The 17,534-nt window shown below is 39.3% G+C and overlaps 1 protein-coding gene across 1 annotated transcript; it reads left to right on the plus strand.

The window, feature by feature from the left end:
- The first annotated feature begins 1,082 nt into the window (after nucleotides 1–1,082).
- slc25a48 (solute carrier family 25 member 48) lies at nucleotides 1,083–17,055 on the plus strand. Its single transcript, XM_020649719.3, has 7 exons — nucleotides 1,083–1,318; nucleotides 4,064–4,107; nucleotides 4,259–4,330; nucleotides 5,112–5,364; nucleotides 7,495–7,782; nucleotides 11,601–11,734; nucleotides 13,707–17,055. Exons 1-7 carry the CDS (start codon nucleotides 1,264–1,266, stop codon nucleotides 13,809–13,811), a joined length of 951 nt encoding a protein of 316 aa, XP_020505375.1. The 5' UTR covers nucleotides 1,083–1,263; the 3' UTR covers nucleotides 13,812–17,055.
- Nucleotides 17,056–17,534: the final 479 nt, after the last annotated feature.

Below are 17,534 nucleotides of genomic sequence, written 5' to 3' on the forward strand. Positions count from 1 at the left end.
ATTTATGGAGGGGGGGTTCATACTCATAATCACACCTTTATGTGAGGTGTTTAATATCCAAACTGACCTTTAAAGCTAAAACAACTTTGAGCCAACATGGACGATAAGTCCTTAAAGGGAAATGTAAATACTTTAATACTTTTGTATTATGTATTTTTTAAGACATATTTCTTGTGTTACAGTTTGGGACCTACTAAATTATAAATTATTTACATGTCTATATATTTTATTAGTTATTTTTAAAGTCAGTCGCTGGAGGATTGCCGAGCCTTTTAGCATGGCGGAGGTGCAGCCACACAGCAGTTTGTTTTGGTTTAATGCTGGAGCTCAAGGGCGAAATCTACCGGATCACACTTTCTTTTTCAAAAGTTTGAATAAAAATAAATAACAAATCCTATTTGTAAAAACATTTTTTTAATGAAACCCCTTTGCCCTAAGACACATGTTGTTTTTTTGGGTTCAGACATTTTTTTTGTTTGACACGCAAAACTTGCATTATACTTATCATGACCTTGTATAGTTCAGTGTCAGTATTGTTGGCATGACACAGTTGCCCTTGAGCGACACAGATTCCAGTAAGTGTTCTGTTGCATTTGTATCCTGACAAGACGAGGCGTTTTGAAATAAATGTAGCCTACAGACATTTTTGTTTCGCACTTTGTATTTGATGACCTGGGGATGACAAAGTGTTTAGATCTGTAGGATTAAGCTTGAAATGTTTGCATAACTTTGTGCAAAATTAGAAAAACATTGTTTGAAGAAACGTTGCTTTAACAAAAATCTGTTTTTGTTTCAGTTGTCATGGCCTTGGCCTGCAAACTGTTTGCTAATATCATTCATTATCTTTATTGTGTTTATCATCAAATTAAAGGTCGGTCTGTGAGACCTGCACGTTTACAGTCTCTTGTGTTTTTCTGCTCTGCTTTCCTCCTCATGGCTCATTTCCATGAGCCTCTATCTATTGGCTGTGTGGCTTTTGTGGAGCTCGCACCTGATTGGCCAAGAGAGCTGTCCTGCAAATTCAATCGTTGATCCGATTGGCTGTTTATTGCAACCTGCTGTGAGTAGCTTTTCTTATCAAAGCAACACACTCCTGACGATCTTATTCTCTCCAAAGAAGTCTAACCACTACACAATTAATAAAGAAACCTGGGCGTGCGTTGTTTTCTTCTTCTTCGCTTCACCTGGAAACATTTTGAATTATTATTGTTTTTTGCCTCTGATGAGAAGAAGCAGGCTGAAGATTGGGGCTCTTGGTTAAAGATGCAGAACTCTAAGAGCTTTTTTTTGGATGACTTTCTCGCAGGATGGATCGGAGGTGAGTGATAGAAAGTGTTGTTTCTCTTGCCTTTTGTTTAGTAAGGAGCTCCTTTCAGCCCAGCTTTCAGTGGGTCAGTATGGTGGTTTGTTGGGGGAGGGGGGGGTGTCAATTCTCTCAATATTTTCCGCAAATCCGTTTGTATGAAAGCGGGAACCAAATGCCCCCCAACAAGAAACTGGAAAATCTGTTTTTTTTTTATGCAATGGCACCGCTTTACAGGGACAACAAATGCTGCAGCCTCCTCATGCATCCACAGCTAATGTAAACAATGGAGGGTCTGCAGAGAAATGTACCCCCCTCCCTCTTTTCTTTCCCACACTGAAAGCTCAACACCCTCTCCGCTTGTGTTTTTCCACTGAAAAGAGATAAAGCAGTGCTTCTCCATTATCGCCCCTGTGCATGCTCGTACAGAGGCGGAGGCTGCACAAGTAGAAGTTTTTAATCTACACAAAAATATGGAATGCTGCTGTGACATGCACCGGCCGCTAGAGGCGCTACTGTTGCAACCTTTTTTTTTTTTTTGGTTCCCCTCAGTCTTCCCATCATGTGTTGTTTTGTTTATTTTAAAAGTATGTACACAAAGACAAATAATAAGAGCTGTGATTTAAAAAGGACAGGTTACAAAAGTTGCATGTACCTGTTCGATGTTTGAAAAAAGAATGATTTAAAAGACTAAAAAGAAAAGGACAAATCTCAACTCTGTTTATTCAAATGGCACTTTTCATTTAAACATGAACAACAATAGTGGAAATGTACAGAAAAACAAATGTTGACCCCGTTTTGCAAGACATAAAATAAATATATCTTGGCAGAAATTATTTAAATCTGCTTTAAACTCTTATTTCAATCCAAATAAAAAATCCTGTTAAAAAAGATATGTCTTAAATTTCCTCTTCAAAGTCACCTTTGTCACTTTAAACCCAGACAAATCTATAAAGTAAAAAAAAAACTTTTCCAAGTTAGGTATACAATGATGATGATTTGTAGTGGAAGTTGCAAATTTATAACATAGAAATATTTCAACAATCTGTAAAAAAAAAAAAAAAAAAGATATCCAAAACAAGCCTCCAAGTGCAGAATTCATGCCTAATCATAACTATGTTTTGAATTTTGATTGACGATTTTGTTTTATAATGAATTACTTCTACTACTTTAATAGATGTCTTAATTCCTATACACGGTCTATCAAATCACCAAAGTCTAATTGACAGAGAACCCGGGTGCGGATGGTCATTAATTGTGTTTCTGGACAGAATGCTATAGACCTTGTGCTGTCATGTGTTACCATGTATAGTGTGTGTCTAGTATTTTGGCATGAAATGGCCCACAAACAATACAAAGAGAGCAGTGGGTACAGGGGCGTTAATAGGGGCACAAAAGCTCCTTTTCTTTTTTTGCTGCAGAGCCCCAACCTACAATGCTGTTTTGAACTCTGTCCCATAACAACTGAAGTCCCAGTCCCACCTTGGAACATGTGACTCCAAAAACCTGCACAGCCCCTGGGGGTGGTAATGGCTCGAGGCTAAACGAGGTTAAAGACTCAGCTAACGACTCTGATATGAGTCATCCTTGATCATTATGGGCTTAATTTTCTAGCTGCGTCCACCACATAGTTTAGAAGTGAAGAAGTCTTTTGGAGGAGAGGTGAAACGTCTTTAATCCGTCCAGTTGCCTTTAGATCAGGATTTGAGTTTACCTTGACCTGGGTGACTGAGAACCTACACAGACACCATGTTAGGACAGTTTGTTTGCTATATAGTACATGTCCTGGAAATGACTAGAACAAGTGTTGATTGTTTTTTTAGTCTTGGTCTTATTTGTTATATTTAAATGAATGGTGTCTAAAAAAAACTACAAGAAGCCTTGAAATGTCTCCCATAGCATGCTCCAATCAGCAGCAGCAGAGCAAACTGTAATGGCTGCAAGGTATCCAAATCAAAGTACATCCACCCAAAGTGCTTTTCTTTTGCCACTGATTATGAGTTTGTTGCAGAGTGAAAACTTTGTGGAATGTAATGCAGCCTTTACTTTGCCTTCAATGTGTTATTATGTGACTATTTTTTGTTATCATATCTTCAATTCAAAGTTTTATATCCTTTCCGTAATGATCCGGGAACTTAGAATAACAATCGGCAGCTGTCAGGTACAAAAACAAAAACTTGGATGTTCTTGATCAGGAACACCTGATTAACATGAAAGACTATGTCACAGTAGTAATGCAGAAACTCAAAAACGTAATGTTTAAGTGACATAGACCCCCAAGTATGAACAAAAAGCAAAGAAAAAGCCCAGGATGCAAAAAAACAAAACAAAACTGAATTCACCCTTTAAAGCACCAGTTTGAAATGATTAGAGAAGAAGCCAACACTGTTTTTTTTCAGCACACTACAATGATTTAGTACCATTGTTTCAATTGCTCTCGAGTTTATGATGGCATTTAGTGCACCACACCCATAAAACAATGATTCAAACTTTGCGTGGTAGAACTTTTAATGTGGTTCATCCCTCACTTCAGTTTTTGGTTTATTGTCGGTTTCAATGCGTTTAAAAATCTATCAAAGGCATAAAAAGTGTCTTCAATATGTTCCTTTTTCTGACAAATTCCCTGTCCTCTTTCAACTCAGTTCTAGCTGAGCTCCTTTTTACAAAAAAAAAAAAAAAACTGTTCTCAGATTGATTTATCTCCTTGTTTTTCTCCCGCTGGTAATCTGTGCCCTCATTTTGTTTCTCTTTTGTCTGCAGGAGCCTCCAGTGTGGTCGTGGGCCATCCGCTGGACACAGTGAAGGTATTTCAGATCTCTCTCTCTCTCTCTCTCTCTTATAACTTTTCCACACTTTTCCCAAACTTCTCAAAAAAAAGGGGCAAACAACATCAGCTTTCTTTTTCTTTTTATTCATTATATGATGGTTTACATTTTGTTGGTTTCTCGTCTCCAGACGCGGCTGCAGGCGGGAAAAGGTTACAAGAACTCACTCCACTGTGTCCTCACCATCTACAGGAAGGAAACGGTAAACATGCAAACTTCTACAACCCTCAACGCTTGCATCATAGTCTGCATCCACTAATGTTAAAAACAGCGTGACTCATATAAGATGTTCGCATCACATCAATAAGTTGTACTAGAGTTAGACTGGTATGAACAGTTTTTAAAACCCTTCAGATCTGAGACGGCAAAATTCACAGACTGCTGACATGGCAGCCCATTTATCCGATTTTCATGCTTGTATCTAAATTGATCTTTTCTATTTGGACACTGCTCTCATTATAAAGATGATCAACAAAGTACTCAGCAGTCTGCAGATAATAAATTTAAGCTTCAGGTTGGTTGGACTAAAAAGCCAAATGTACCCTTTCATTTGACAGTTTTGAGATACAGGAATCAAAGATTGAGAGAAAAGTATTATACCACTTTAATCTAGTGTTGAACTTTTGCTGAAAATTGAAACCAAATCTGAACCCAGGTCTGAAATGCTCCAAACATGTGTCACTTTCAGCCCTGCACTCCTTTTTCTGAGAAGTCAGACGATTCCTTTTTTAGCCAGTAGACAGCTGTTTTTGAATTTCAACATGTGTCTACCAAATTCCACTCAACCATCCTGCCAGGAGGGAGAGCATTTTCAAATATTTTGCAGCCACTTCCCCTCCTTTCTTCTACCAGTGCATTGTTGGAACAGACCAAAATGACTGCAGTATCTCTTTGTTTTAAGTTCTGCAGGATTTTGCCTTCAGAAATGTTGTTGTTGTTGTTTATTGTGAGTCATTAATCACTTCCTGACTTTGTGTTTTCAGGTCACGGGGTTCTTTAAGGGCATGTCTTTCCCATTGGCCAGCATCACCGTCTACAACTCAGTGGTGTTTGGCTTCTTCAGTAACACACAGAGACTTATAAGCAAGTATCGCTATGGCAATGAGCTGCATCCCTGCGGTATGCTGGACCTGACGGTGGCCAGCATGCTGACTGGACTGATGTCGGTGGGACTTGGAGCCCCCGTCGATCTGGTCAAGATCAGACTACAGATGCAGACGCAGAATGTTATGGCAGGTAGGGTTACCTTGTCTTTCTATGGGATATTTTTTTCTTTAGGAAGTACAAAAAAGAACAACGATGCAATGTGTTCTGTTTGTCTTTAAACCTTTTCCTATATGCTTATTTCCCCCAGTTTTGTTATTTTACAGTTTAAAGAAGAAAACATAAAATACACAAATTCTCTGCTTACGTACATGAATACATAAGCAAAGTTTATTTGGTACAGTACCTTTCACATAGCAAGGTCCCAAAGTGCTTCACAAAATGACAACAAGAACAACAATCAAATAAAAATCATTTAAGGACAATAACAATTAAAGAGAGAGTCTCAAGATAATGTTGGTACCCTTTTCTTTAGGGGCTAGTAAACATACATGTTGGGTCATTTCCTGTCATCATCGGTTTGCCAATGACATTTCCTGTCATTTTCTGTCATCTGGTAGTGATTCATGGTCGCCATGAAGCCAAGTATCACTGTGATACTCCCACCCCTTTAGTGAAGACATTAGATAAGAATGAATACATTGTCCCTGACATCTCTTACACTGAAGGTTGCTCATTCTGACTAAATTTTTTTTTAACTCCACGTAAAATACTATCACTAAAGTATCAAACACTCATCTTCTGCTTTGTAAAAATGTAGCAGTTAAAAGTCAGCGGTATCATCCGTCGTTGCACCATTGTTACCCACTGAGCAACAGTTTCAAAGAAGAAATGAAAACAACCACCCGTGCAGCATACTCCACTTTTTTATTTGTTGGGGCCAATCTTCCTTTATTTGATAGGAAAGTGAAGAGAGACAGGAAATGTTGGGAGAAGAGAGTGGGGGGGGTGACACGTGGCAAAATGTTGAGGGCTGGATTGGACCCAGGACCACCATGAGGACTGTAGCCTCCGTACATGGGCCACACGCTCTTACCGCTGGACTAAACCAGTGCCTTTGTTTCCGCTTTGAAAAAAGAAAATTATTTTAATATTTTAAGGTTAAAAAAAAACAAAACTCTTTATTGTGTCTTGTATACTGAAGCCCTGAACATTTTGAGATGAAACATAAGGGGAAGGTTAAAAGGAAGCAGTGAAAAAGAGTTTAAGCATTAAAGAAGTAGCCTACTTGATGTTGTAATTATGGAGCAATGGGAGTGCCATTAACAGAGGAAGATAATAAATGACTAGGGCCAACAACAAAATATGAGAAAAAAATTGCTTTTTTAGTGTATGTTTTATACATATGCTGTGTATGCAAAACATATACATTTTTGTGTATAACTTTATTTATTAATTTTTTTTAAATATAATTTCTATATTTTACGCCTTTATTTTCCCTAATTACTAATTAAGCTTTTTATTTTTTTTATTTCTTGAATGGTCAAGCTTCCAATCGTAGGGGATTAGGCAGTTCTCCTGTCAAGGCAATAGCATAGGAACTTGGACCACTGATAGTTATTGAATTAGAAGTTGAAATTGGAAGATAAAAATGGTTGACATGGCTAACAAAATAGTTTAATGTCACCTACTTCCATGTTGAACTGCCACAGTCAACATTCACCCTGTTACAGTTCCCTTGCTTGGTGACATTTGGGTAAAATGTAATGTACACCAGTTTGACTGTATTCAAACAGGAATCTACAAGCACTACTCATTCCCCACAGGGAAGCGTGTCTGACACTTGAGGATTATATTTTAAAGGAAGCTGTGTTTTTCTGGCCTGTATCTTTCCATACGACCAATAAACCAATAAAACTGAGGTCAGAGCAGGTTAATCACCGGATGAAATGGCACGTGAAACATTTATTACCTTTTCTTCTATGTCAACAGTGTCTTCTGAGCTCACACCCTTCACACCTGCGTTCAGGTGGTGACTCACATTTATTTCAAATGCTTCCTCAACGAAACTTTACACCATTTTTGCTTTATTATAAAAGAGACCTAACGTGTTAAAAGAGAGGCCAGAGTTTCACCTTTAATTTCAGTATACTCTAAAAACTAAACCTAACCCCAATACACTATATATGCTAGAGGTTTGGAAATATTGGAATTCACATCTCTGAGCTGGGAAAAGTAGTCCTTAATTGTAAGTTTTTCGTAATCAAAAGCACAACTCAACACTGAATGAGCTACCACTCACATCCAATCACTTCCTCACAGAAAACTTGCACCTTGCCGGTAACGTATCAAACGGCACCAACATCCCCATGCGCTCAGTCGACATCCCCAGTCAGAGACTCTACCGAGGCCCCATCCACTGCATCAGCAGCATCCTGCAAACGGAGGGCCTGCAGGGTCTGTACAGGGGGGCAGGGGCCATGATCCTCAGGGACGTTCCTGGATACATGCTCTACTTCATCCCTTACACCGTCTTCTGTGACCTGCTCAGGCCGGACGCCACGTCCAGCCCGCATCCCTGTTCCATCTGGCTGGCTGGAGGACTAGCAGGTAAATATAACACTCAATGTCAAACATTTTAACATGAGTGTAACATTCAGGATGTTGGGATATTTTTTTGTTTGGTGTTCTACCTTTTAGTTCTTTAAACCCCAGAATGTGTTAAAGAAATGGCCCATTAGAACACCAAAATGTATTACTCTCCTTTTTTTTGCCTCAGCGACTCTTCCTTTTTGCAGTTTTGCACACTACAATCGTCTATTTCTGCTGATTATTTCAGTTCATACATTATATTTATCTCAACCCAACATTGTAATTGATGGTTACAGTCCCCGTTTGATACAGTTTTTGTCTAGTTTCAAAGTGACCCGGTAACCAAGTTTCACAGCACAGTTGTGCAAAGCTTTTCTTAAACAGATGTTGAAGCTGCAAATGACCAAGGATTTTAGCTCCCTGCGGCGTGTTCGTTTCACCAAAAGTGATTACAGCTAGATGTCCAGAGGAGAGCATTAGATAAAGTTAAGCTGGATTGTGAAACAGAGCTAATCAATCAGCATTGAGTAAGTGAGAACGAATGCAACCCCTGCACTCCCTTTTTTCAGTTGTTAGACGATTTTTGTTTTTTAGAGCCAGTGGACAGCTGTGTTTGAATTCCAACACATGTCTCCCAAATTTCACTCCCCCTTCCTGACAGGAGGGAGAGCATTTTCCCGCAGAATTTATTTTGCAGCCACTTCCATTGTTGGAAGAGACAAACATAACTGCAGTATCTCTTTTTATTAAGTTCTGCAGGTTTCACTGTGGGATTTCTGTGCTGCTAGTTTATCTAAAGTTTTGCAGTCACTCATGTTGGACACATTTATTTGAGACTAGTTAAAGAAGACAGTGTGGAGTCAAACACATGGAGACTATAGAACCTCATGAGTTGGCTGGAAGTTGACCTAGTTAAAGAAGACAGTGTGGAGTCAAACACTTGGAGACTATAGAACCTCATGAGTTGGCTGGAAGTTGACCTAGTTAAAGAAGACAGTGTGGAGTCAAACACTTGGAGACTATAGAACCTCATGAGTTGGCTGGAAGTTGACCAAATCAGGGCAAAGAACGTGGTCAGATTCATTTTGGGGCTCAGGTTCAGATGATCCTCTTTCTGTGGGTTACACCTGATTACCAACTACTGTACGCTCCACTGAATGATATTACAATACAGATTTCATTTTTGAAACCACAACGAAAAATACCTCTTTGCATCTATGTGCAGTGTAGGGCGGCCATATTTTCAAACCTCCAAATTGGAACACATTCTCCTGAACAGCGCGTTTAATGTGGTTGTTAGAGGCGTTTGCTTACTGAAGATCTCAACAGTTCTACCACGAGCCTGTACCCACCGTTTGTAAATATGGCTCTGTATGTCTGCATTGCCTGCGTCATGGCTAGCCTACCAGTAGTTAGACACAGGTCCTGTTAGCATGATAAGCTAGGCCTAGTTAAGCAACAGCCGCAACAACGAGATTGTTTGACACATGTACAGACAAATCAGTATTGAACTTTGACTAGTATTGCATTAGTGGTGTTTTTTAACAGCAACAGCCTTGGAAACCACATTGATCATATGTATAGACAGATAAAACAGTGTTGTTAGCTTGGTGTATTATGGTCATGACATATGGTCACCCTTACAAATGGAGAGTAAGGAAAGAGGTAGTCCAGTTTAAAAAAAAAAGTGTTTTAAATGAGCATCAGGCAAAAATATTAGTGAAGTCTTAATTATCGGCTCAAAAGGAGGCCTTTCGACTAATTTAATGGTATTACCAAATCAGGATAAATATATAACTACAACTTCTTCTTTTACTCTTCTCTTATAAATATTCTTCTTCTCATACTGTATAGTATATGTGGTTAAGGAAGGAGAGATTTCCTAATCCAATCCTAAGATTGATTCTGGGGTTCCCCAAGGCTTTTTTTATCTGATTGAACTCTGCTGTGATTAACAATGAAGCTACGCTAGGCTACAGATGTCGTCATTTTTCTTTTGTTCTAATGCATTTTAGAGCTGCAATTTTAAAGCATGTACTTGAATTGATTCTAAATTTGTAAGTGTGCCTGATGTGCTCACTGTGTCTGTGTGCAGCTGTATTGCTCTTAGAAAAGGGAAGTATTCAATTTGGACTCGTGTTTGGCAGATTGGTGAGGGCTCAAAATTCTTTTAACTCGATCAGAGAGAAGGAACGTCGAAAGCATCAAACTGATTTGTCTGATAGTGTGACTTAAAACACCTGGCACCTGAACCATCCCAATCTGCATTTTTGAGACGTTTTCTGTGCAGCTGAAGACCGTTTATCTGTTTAAATGACATCCCAGATCTAACTGTATCAGGTCTGTCAGCAGTCTGAGGGGGTTCTGTGTCAGACATTTTATTGCTGTTTCTTATGAAGCATATCAGTTTTTTTACTGCCTTGTCAAACCCTTTATAATGCTGATTTGAGTCATATGTAATCTCATTTGACCCTTAAGAGATGTGTAGGTGTGCCAGTTAAGTGTAGGAAATCGTGATGCAAATCTGTTCGTCTTACATTGAAAACATTACAGCTCCAGATCAGAAAAAATCTGGCATTGTATTCGACAAAAGTTTTCATAAGAAAAAAACCCTTCCTTGGGACTTTTTTGAGCAGGATGGGGTGTGTAAACTTGCAGCAGATTACACAGTTCGGCCTGAGTGAGCATGAGCAGTGTGCGCAGTGCGTGTAGGGGTAACACAGAATGTAGTGTTTAACTCTAATTTGGGAATTGTGTGGTCTCTGAGGTCCGAGCAGACTCGCTTCTAGATGCAAACTGGCCCGCTACAAACATGTGACTGTGTCAGCACGTGTGAAGCTGAAATCAGCTGTTTGCCATAAAGCTGTCAGGTTTGGATGTTTGGCCCGCTACAGGAAGGAATGTGGACCACAGCAGGGAAAAATCCTGAATGAGAACCAGCAGCTCTGCAGATTTTGGAGGTCCAACTGTGTCAAATACAAACTGTGTGTGGATATCTGCAGCTGTTGTGATTCGAGACAAACTTCAAAGTTGATGATATGATTGGTTTGACTTTTTTTGTCAGATAATCAATAAATGTTGGTGTTTTTATTGCAGGATTACTGATGAATACATTTGTCATTTGGAAGATGTTGTCAGAGCAAACTTCTAGATGCAAGCTGGTCCGCTACAAACATGAGAATGTCAGCTCGTGTGAAGCTCAAATCAGCTGTTTGACATAAAACTGTGTGGTTCGGTTGTTTGGTCCGCCGTCAGGCATGAATCTGGACCACAGCAGGGAAATGAGAATGAGAAACAGTCAACTTGTCCTTTGATTCTTCCAGGTTTTAACAATATGGGTGTTATATGGTCTCTCCAGATGGAATGTACTTTTTGATTACTTTAATCTGATGTTGATTATAAAACATTTCAGCTGAACTCTAAATGAAACTAGTGGCAGTTTTTCCTTGAGTTATTTCCACTTTAGGTCGATTATTTTTCCTCTTGGTCAGCTGTCTGAATGAATATATAACCTAACAGGTTTTATGAGAAGCACCTGAATGCATCACTAGTTTTGGTCTCTGTGAGGTAAGACTGTCTAAGATGTGGATTTTGGAGCGGGTTTATCTGAACTCATGTGATTGTACCTGACTCCATCCATTCAAAGTCAAAACTTTCTCTGTAACAAAAGTGATTTGGCTGTTTGTGTGCTAGACATTTAGCTTCATTTGTAATCTGAATGATGTTGAATGCAACATAGTTTCGTGGCTGGAGACTTAACTCACAACACTGAGAGTTTTTGGAGCCATCTTTTTCATGTTTTTGAAGGACCTAATTGTTGTTTTTGTCTTCATCAGGGTCTATTTCCTGGGTCACGGCCACGCCGGCCGATGTGGTGAAGAGTCGGATGCAGGCTGATGCTCAGCTGCAGAGGAAGTACAAGGGAATCTTACACTGCATCATGCACAGCTACAAAACAGAGGGAGCACAGGTGAGCGCTTACTTCACAGTCCTTTAGGAAAATTGCAGCAGTAATTATGTATAAGCAGTCGAGCAGCCTAAGGCCTTGTTCAAGAAGCAAAATCAAATATTTAATGTCTGATGGGTCTGAAACAAACGTGAACTCTAAAAATACTTTTGTTTTAATGTGCTGCGGGGGCTGACTTTTTAGAATTTTGTACGAGGCACCATTACTTCTCTTGAAAATTTAAAGGGAGGCACCTTTGAGCCATTTCACAAAAGTCGTCTGCAAAACGACCAAAGTATCACATTTTTTTGCCAGACCGGATGTGCATGTCAAATTTGGAGAGTTTTGGGGCATGTTCAAGCCCCCCCAAAAATGTGACTGATAGAAAAAGAAAGAAAGCAATTCCTTGCACTCCAATATGGTCCTCACTCTTTATCTGGTTTGTTCTTACTTTTTCAGTGGGTTGCGAGACACTCAGAGGGTCGTGAGATTCCTTCCAAAAACATGTAAAAAATGTAAAATAGCATATCTTATCCATTTATTGTGAAAATACAAACAAAAACATAGTTGAAGAGATTACGTGTGTTCTGCTTCTAGCGTTTCTGTTTGGGCTGTTGTGTTCTTATATGCTGTTCTAATGTCACTATTTGGATAGGCCTCATAGTGTGCACAACATTCAATGTTTTAACCACCTCCAGGGACAATGGGAGTCTCCAGTTGTAAGCACCGTTATTTTGGGGGTCGCTGGCTGAAAAGTTTGGAAACCCCTGACCCAATCTACCTTCAAACTTATAAGAACATCTTATAAAGTCTAAAACACATGTTAAATTCAGTTGATAATCTTGATACAATTCATCTTTTATAGTCTTGAATACACATCATCCAGCCAGGCTTCCTGTACTAGTCACTGTAAATGAAACAGATGGTTTGGTCATTTGTACATGAAACACTAGAAAACAGTGTTACCCAAGAGTCAAGCTGCTTTCTCGGAACTGGAGTCTTTGGCCGGACATCACACTCACACATGCGCTTAAAAAAAACAAACTGCAGACTACGGCGGATCAGAGAGTTACTGATCATCAGGTTGATTTGAATCTGAATAAAATAATAGCATTATTCATTAGAAAACAGGGATGCAGACTGTCCTCAAAAACATAAAATATAGGTGATATTATTATGAAATACACAAATCATGCAGCTGTAATCCAAAATGTATAAATGATTTTTGAAACATTTAAGAGATGCAGCTGTAAAGACTTCAATAAAACTACAACTAACATTTCATTTTAATGAATTAAAAAAAAGTCACTGGGGGTCACATTAGGTGAAGAGTTTCAAAATGATTGGCCATGAAATCAACACCACGTCTGCTGCCAGACGCTGCGTTCAAGTGCCAGGGCTTCATACTGTCTGTAACATCCGATGTTGCAAAATGTAGGCAAACTGTACAGACTTCCAACAGGGACCGGTTCAGTAAACACAACGGTCCGTGTGATCGATAAGAGAAGGTCATTGGTGCTCGTGAGAAGTGAACAAGACAGCTGATGTGCACCTGAAGGCCACAAATCAATGAGGTGGTTATTACAGGACAGTGTCCCCCAAAGCAAAACACTGACACTCTGTCGTGGTGTCTGCACTGTGTTGTGAAACTGCACAGACCTTGTAGAGACCAGACGGGACACAAAGCCAGCAGGGGAGAGCAGCTCTCTGTGTGTGTGTGTGTGTGTGTGTGCGTGCGTGCGTGCGTGCGTGCGTGCGTGCAAGTCTGACTATGCGTATGTGAAGCCCCCACTGTGTGAACTGTGTTCTCATGCGCAACGCCGTAAAACACTGGGAATCCACAGACTGGAACACCAACATTACGCCGTTGCAGAATCAATATGTGTTTCTTCAGGCGTGATCACAGTGGAGCTTTTATTCAGCGCCGTGTAGCGCTATGAAAAGGCCTATCGTCACGTTTTCCTCATTTGCCTAAAACATGTCGTCTCTTCTGCAGGTTTTCTTCCGTGGAGCATCGGTCAACGCCATCCGAGGCTTTCCCATGAGCGCCACCATGTTCCTGACTTATGAACTCTCGCTGCAGTTCTTCAGGAGCCTCTAGGACAGAAGAGACATGAAGGAAAAGTGCAACACAACAGACTTACTCTGAGAAGAGAGATGGTGATGCCGCTGATGCTAGTTTGTACCGAACACACCGGAGCCTTAAAACATGAACACTTAAAACCCTCTTGTCACATAAGGATTGGTGGATCACTCATAACTCATACTGCAAGTTTTAAGAGGTTGTTCTGTTGAATAACGAGGGTTGGAAGACCAAAGTCATCCATGTGCTCCTGGGCAGAGCCTTGGCTGCAGGTTTTTTTTTGCACTTACCTTGTGATTTAAGCTACTTAAATCTAGTATTAATACTTCACATAGTTGACATCGGGAAAAAGGAAAGACGTTTGTAAATCATTTCATCCCCAGGATGGAATCAAACCGGCGTCGTGGTTATCTTATTCAAACTGCTCTACAAAACATATATATATATTTTAAAATGCTATCCATTTATGCTTAAGGTGCGTGCTTTTAAACAAGGCTGAATTTAGCAATACATTAAAATTATGAACCTGTACCTGAATGTGGTGCACACGTAAAGGCACATGTCATTTTAAGACACGGATTATGGGAATTTAACCGTTATATTGGTTTCTGCTTTTATTTATTTGTTGCTCTATAGAAAGCCGAAAAATATTTAAGCTCATCCAGGAAGAGGGGTCGACACGCAGTTAGAAGATATTAACTGAGAAAGCAGCATTCTGAGTACATATCTGTGCACGACACAGTTTCATTTTCATTTAAGCAAAAAAACAGATGCATGTCCCTTTTATAAAAAATACAATACAGGCCTTCAAAATCACATACAGGTCGGGATCTAACTATTTTAGAAAGCTTTTATCGACTGCCCTGAAATAAACAAAAAATAGTTTTCATAGCATCTCTAAATTCTGAATTAGTTAGGTTGAAGTTGTTTTGCAATTGCTGTTAAAATGTATTCGTTAAAATATTGAGTGTAGCCCTTGAAGCTGGGAATACTTCACAGTCGTGTAAATGCTGCTTAAATGAATAGAGGCGTTTCAGTTCAGGTCAGTGTATCAGGTCAGCCAATCTGTCTCTGAGGATGAATTATAAATCCTATGAGACCGTTTTTAAAATCTGTAAATTGCTTAGTGCTAGTGCTAACAATGCATGCTGAGTAAATGCTACAATATTGGACACATTGATTTTGCAGATTTACCAAATAACTCTTGTGTGTGGGGGGCCATGAGGTTAGGTGGTCAGATTTGGGATCATGTAGTTCTGGGACACAACTTAACTCAGAAAAGAAGGATTTTATAAACCGTGTTACTACGTATTATCAGACAATATTGGTTCTGTGATTTGATTGGTTGAAATTAGGCCACATTTGATATGAAAATGAACATCTTGGGTGTATTTGGATGTTTATCAGAGACCCAAAACACCATTGATTATAGGCTGATTCAATTTATCACAATCTTATGAGTGTGTGTAAAGGCGAGATGTGTTGAAATACACGTTACATTTGGTTGTTTCTGCTTCATGTTTCTAACCTGCAAATCAACCAATCAATCATTTTTTTTCTTTTACAAGAAAGAAGGGAGCTGTGCACTTTGATCTCAGTGTGAAAGACATTTGAATTCATGCTGAGGAGAGAGATGTATATTTTTATAAAAGGATGTGACATTTTCCACTAGGCTACTAGCGCCCGATAACTTTCTGTTTTGCTATTATAATTTTTTTCAATTTGGTTTTCATTTACTTATATTTTGCAGCTTATAACCAAAAATCTGAAATGATTTTACATTCACGTCATTTAATTGATATATTTTAATTTCAGAAACCTTTCATAATGAAGTAACGGCTCACTCTGTGTGAGTTGTTGAAAATGTCACATCGGTTCATTCACAACATGAATTGTTGCCTTTGAGTGGACTGTATGTGCGCCCATGTTACCGTCCACTTCTGTATATATTGATTGTGTTTATTAAGAAAGTGTATCGTAACTTCACATTAACCTCTCAGTACAGTTGCATGTCTTCATTTTTTTATGAAGTCTACTGCAGAAATGTAGAATCACTATCATCTCAACAGTTACTCATCTTACGGTGTTAAAAAGAGACATGTCTTTGTAATGCTCACCTGAGACAACTCAGGGGCGTTCACGGCCAAGTCGTCTGATCAAAGTTCTCTGAACCTTTTTTTTTTTTTGTCAGTGGCAGGCTCTGATTGATATTCTGAGAGTCTGACAACGAAACAAAAAAGATCCCTTCAGAAAGAACTCCAAACTGTTTGTCAAAAGCAGCTTTCTTTGTGCACCGGTCTCTTCACATCCAGCAAACTCTGTGAACAAAAACAGTCAAATACCAAACAGAATCCACAAGTTACTGGTCTACAACACTGCCTCAATCGGTTAGTTTGACTTATTGTGTTCCTTTGGTGCCCCTCAGTAGCGGATTAAAGTCCTCAAACATTTTTCTAACAAACAATAATGCTGTTTTTGTCAGTGGAGTCCAGTGGCTTCAAGGGGAGAGATTCATGGCTGTTTCTGGATTTAACAAAATGATCTTTGTCATTAACAAAACAATGTCTGTGTCTGTAGGGATCCTGTCTTTTTTGGTGCAAAAACAAGAACTTTAAGTGGACTTATTTTGATCAACATCTGCAGGGTTAACGGTGTATAACAGCCCATTACCCTGCTGTCTAAGGATGCAATCTACTGCTGCAATTTAAACATTATGTTGTACTTCATCTAGACCCTAAAATATATTTAAAAAACTTCTCACAGGTTTAAACAATATGAACATTTATGAAGCCTCTAAGTGGACATACGTTGACTAATAATACGTAATATATGCTAATAAATATATTTCTGGTGCGCATCAGAAACTAACCCGTGCTTCCAAGAACATTTCTGGAGCTCACAAGAATGTTTTACGCGCTCGCAGAAAAGTTTCTCCTGCTGACGAGGGTGTTGAAAAAGTTTGTTGTGTGGACGAGAAGAAACTCTTGAGATATCTCCGGCTCACAGACACATTTCAAAGATCATTAGGGCAGAAACTTTCTGGTGTGCACACAATGCCTTCTTGTATGAGACAGTTAAAGGTTAGAACGAGATAGTTTCCAGTGCACATCAGACGCTCTTTTCTTTTTCTGCCCACTTCCCCTCAGAGGCTCCGATCGAAATGATCCCTTCACCAGAAAGTCATGTCATTTTATTATCAAGGTTGTCATTACAGGTATTAACTAACAGTCTCTTCATATAAATTATTTTCTCATTTTGGAGTTCTGCCAAGAAATGTCCTCGCCTTCCTCATAGTACTATTTTTAAAAGGTTTCATTTCATGTAAATACTTGTATATTTTTGAAATGCTATTCCAGATGTTGGAGAGACAGAATTGTCTCGTTGTAAATAAATAAAGCTTATAAACACATCAACCTGTGCCGTCCTGCTGCTGCTTCTGTGAATCGGCTTTTCTCAGAATAATGACAGGCTCATGTGACAGTGCACCATGTGTCATCCTCTATGTAAAGAAATCCAGTTGCTCGAGATAAACACTGCATGATGTTTACGTGTTTGACAAGAAAAAGCTTGTTATCATGTGGTGACTGAGCCTGTTGGGAGGACTCAGGCGTTGGCCCTGTGCCTGCAGAACTCTGATAACAGTGTGAACTCACAGGTCACACTGTCAGGACTTCAGTGAACTGCATGCCCTGTGTTATTGTCTATTATCACCTCAAACCTGGCTGTGATGTCACATACTTA

This window comes from Labrus bergylta, chromosome 9 (assembly GCF_963930695.1).
Source record: "Labrus bergylta chromosome 9, fLabBer1.1, whole genome shotgun sequence".
In the NCBI taxonomy this organism is placed as follows: Eukaryota; Metazoa; Chordata; class Actinopteri; order Labriformes; family Labridae; genus Labrus; species Labrus bergylta.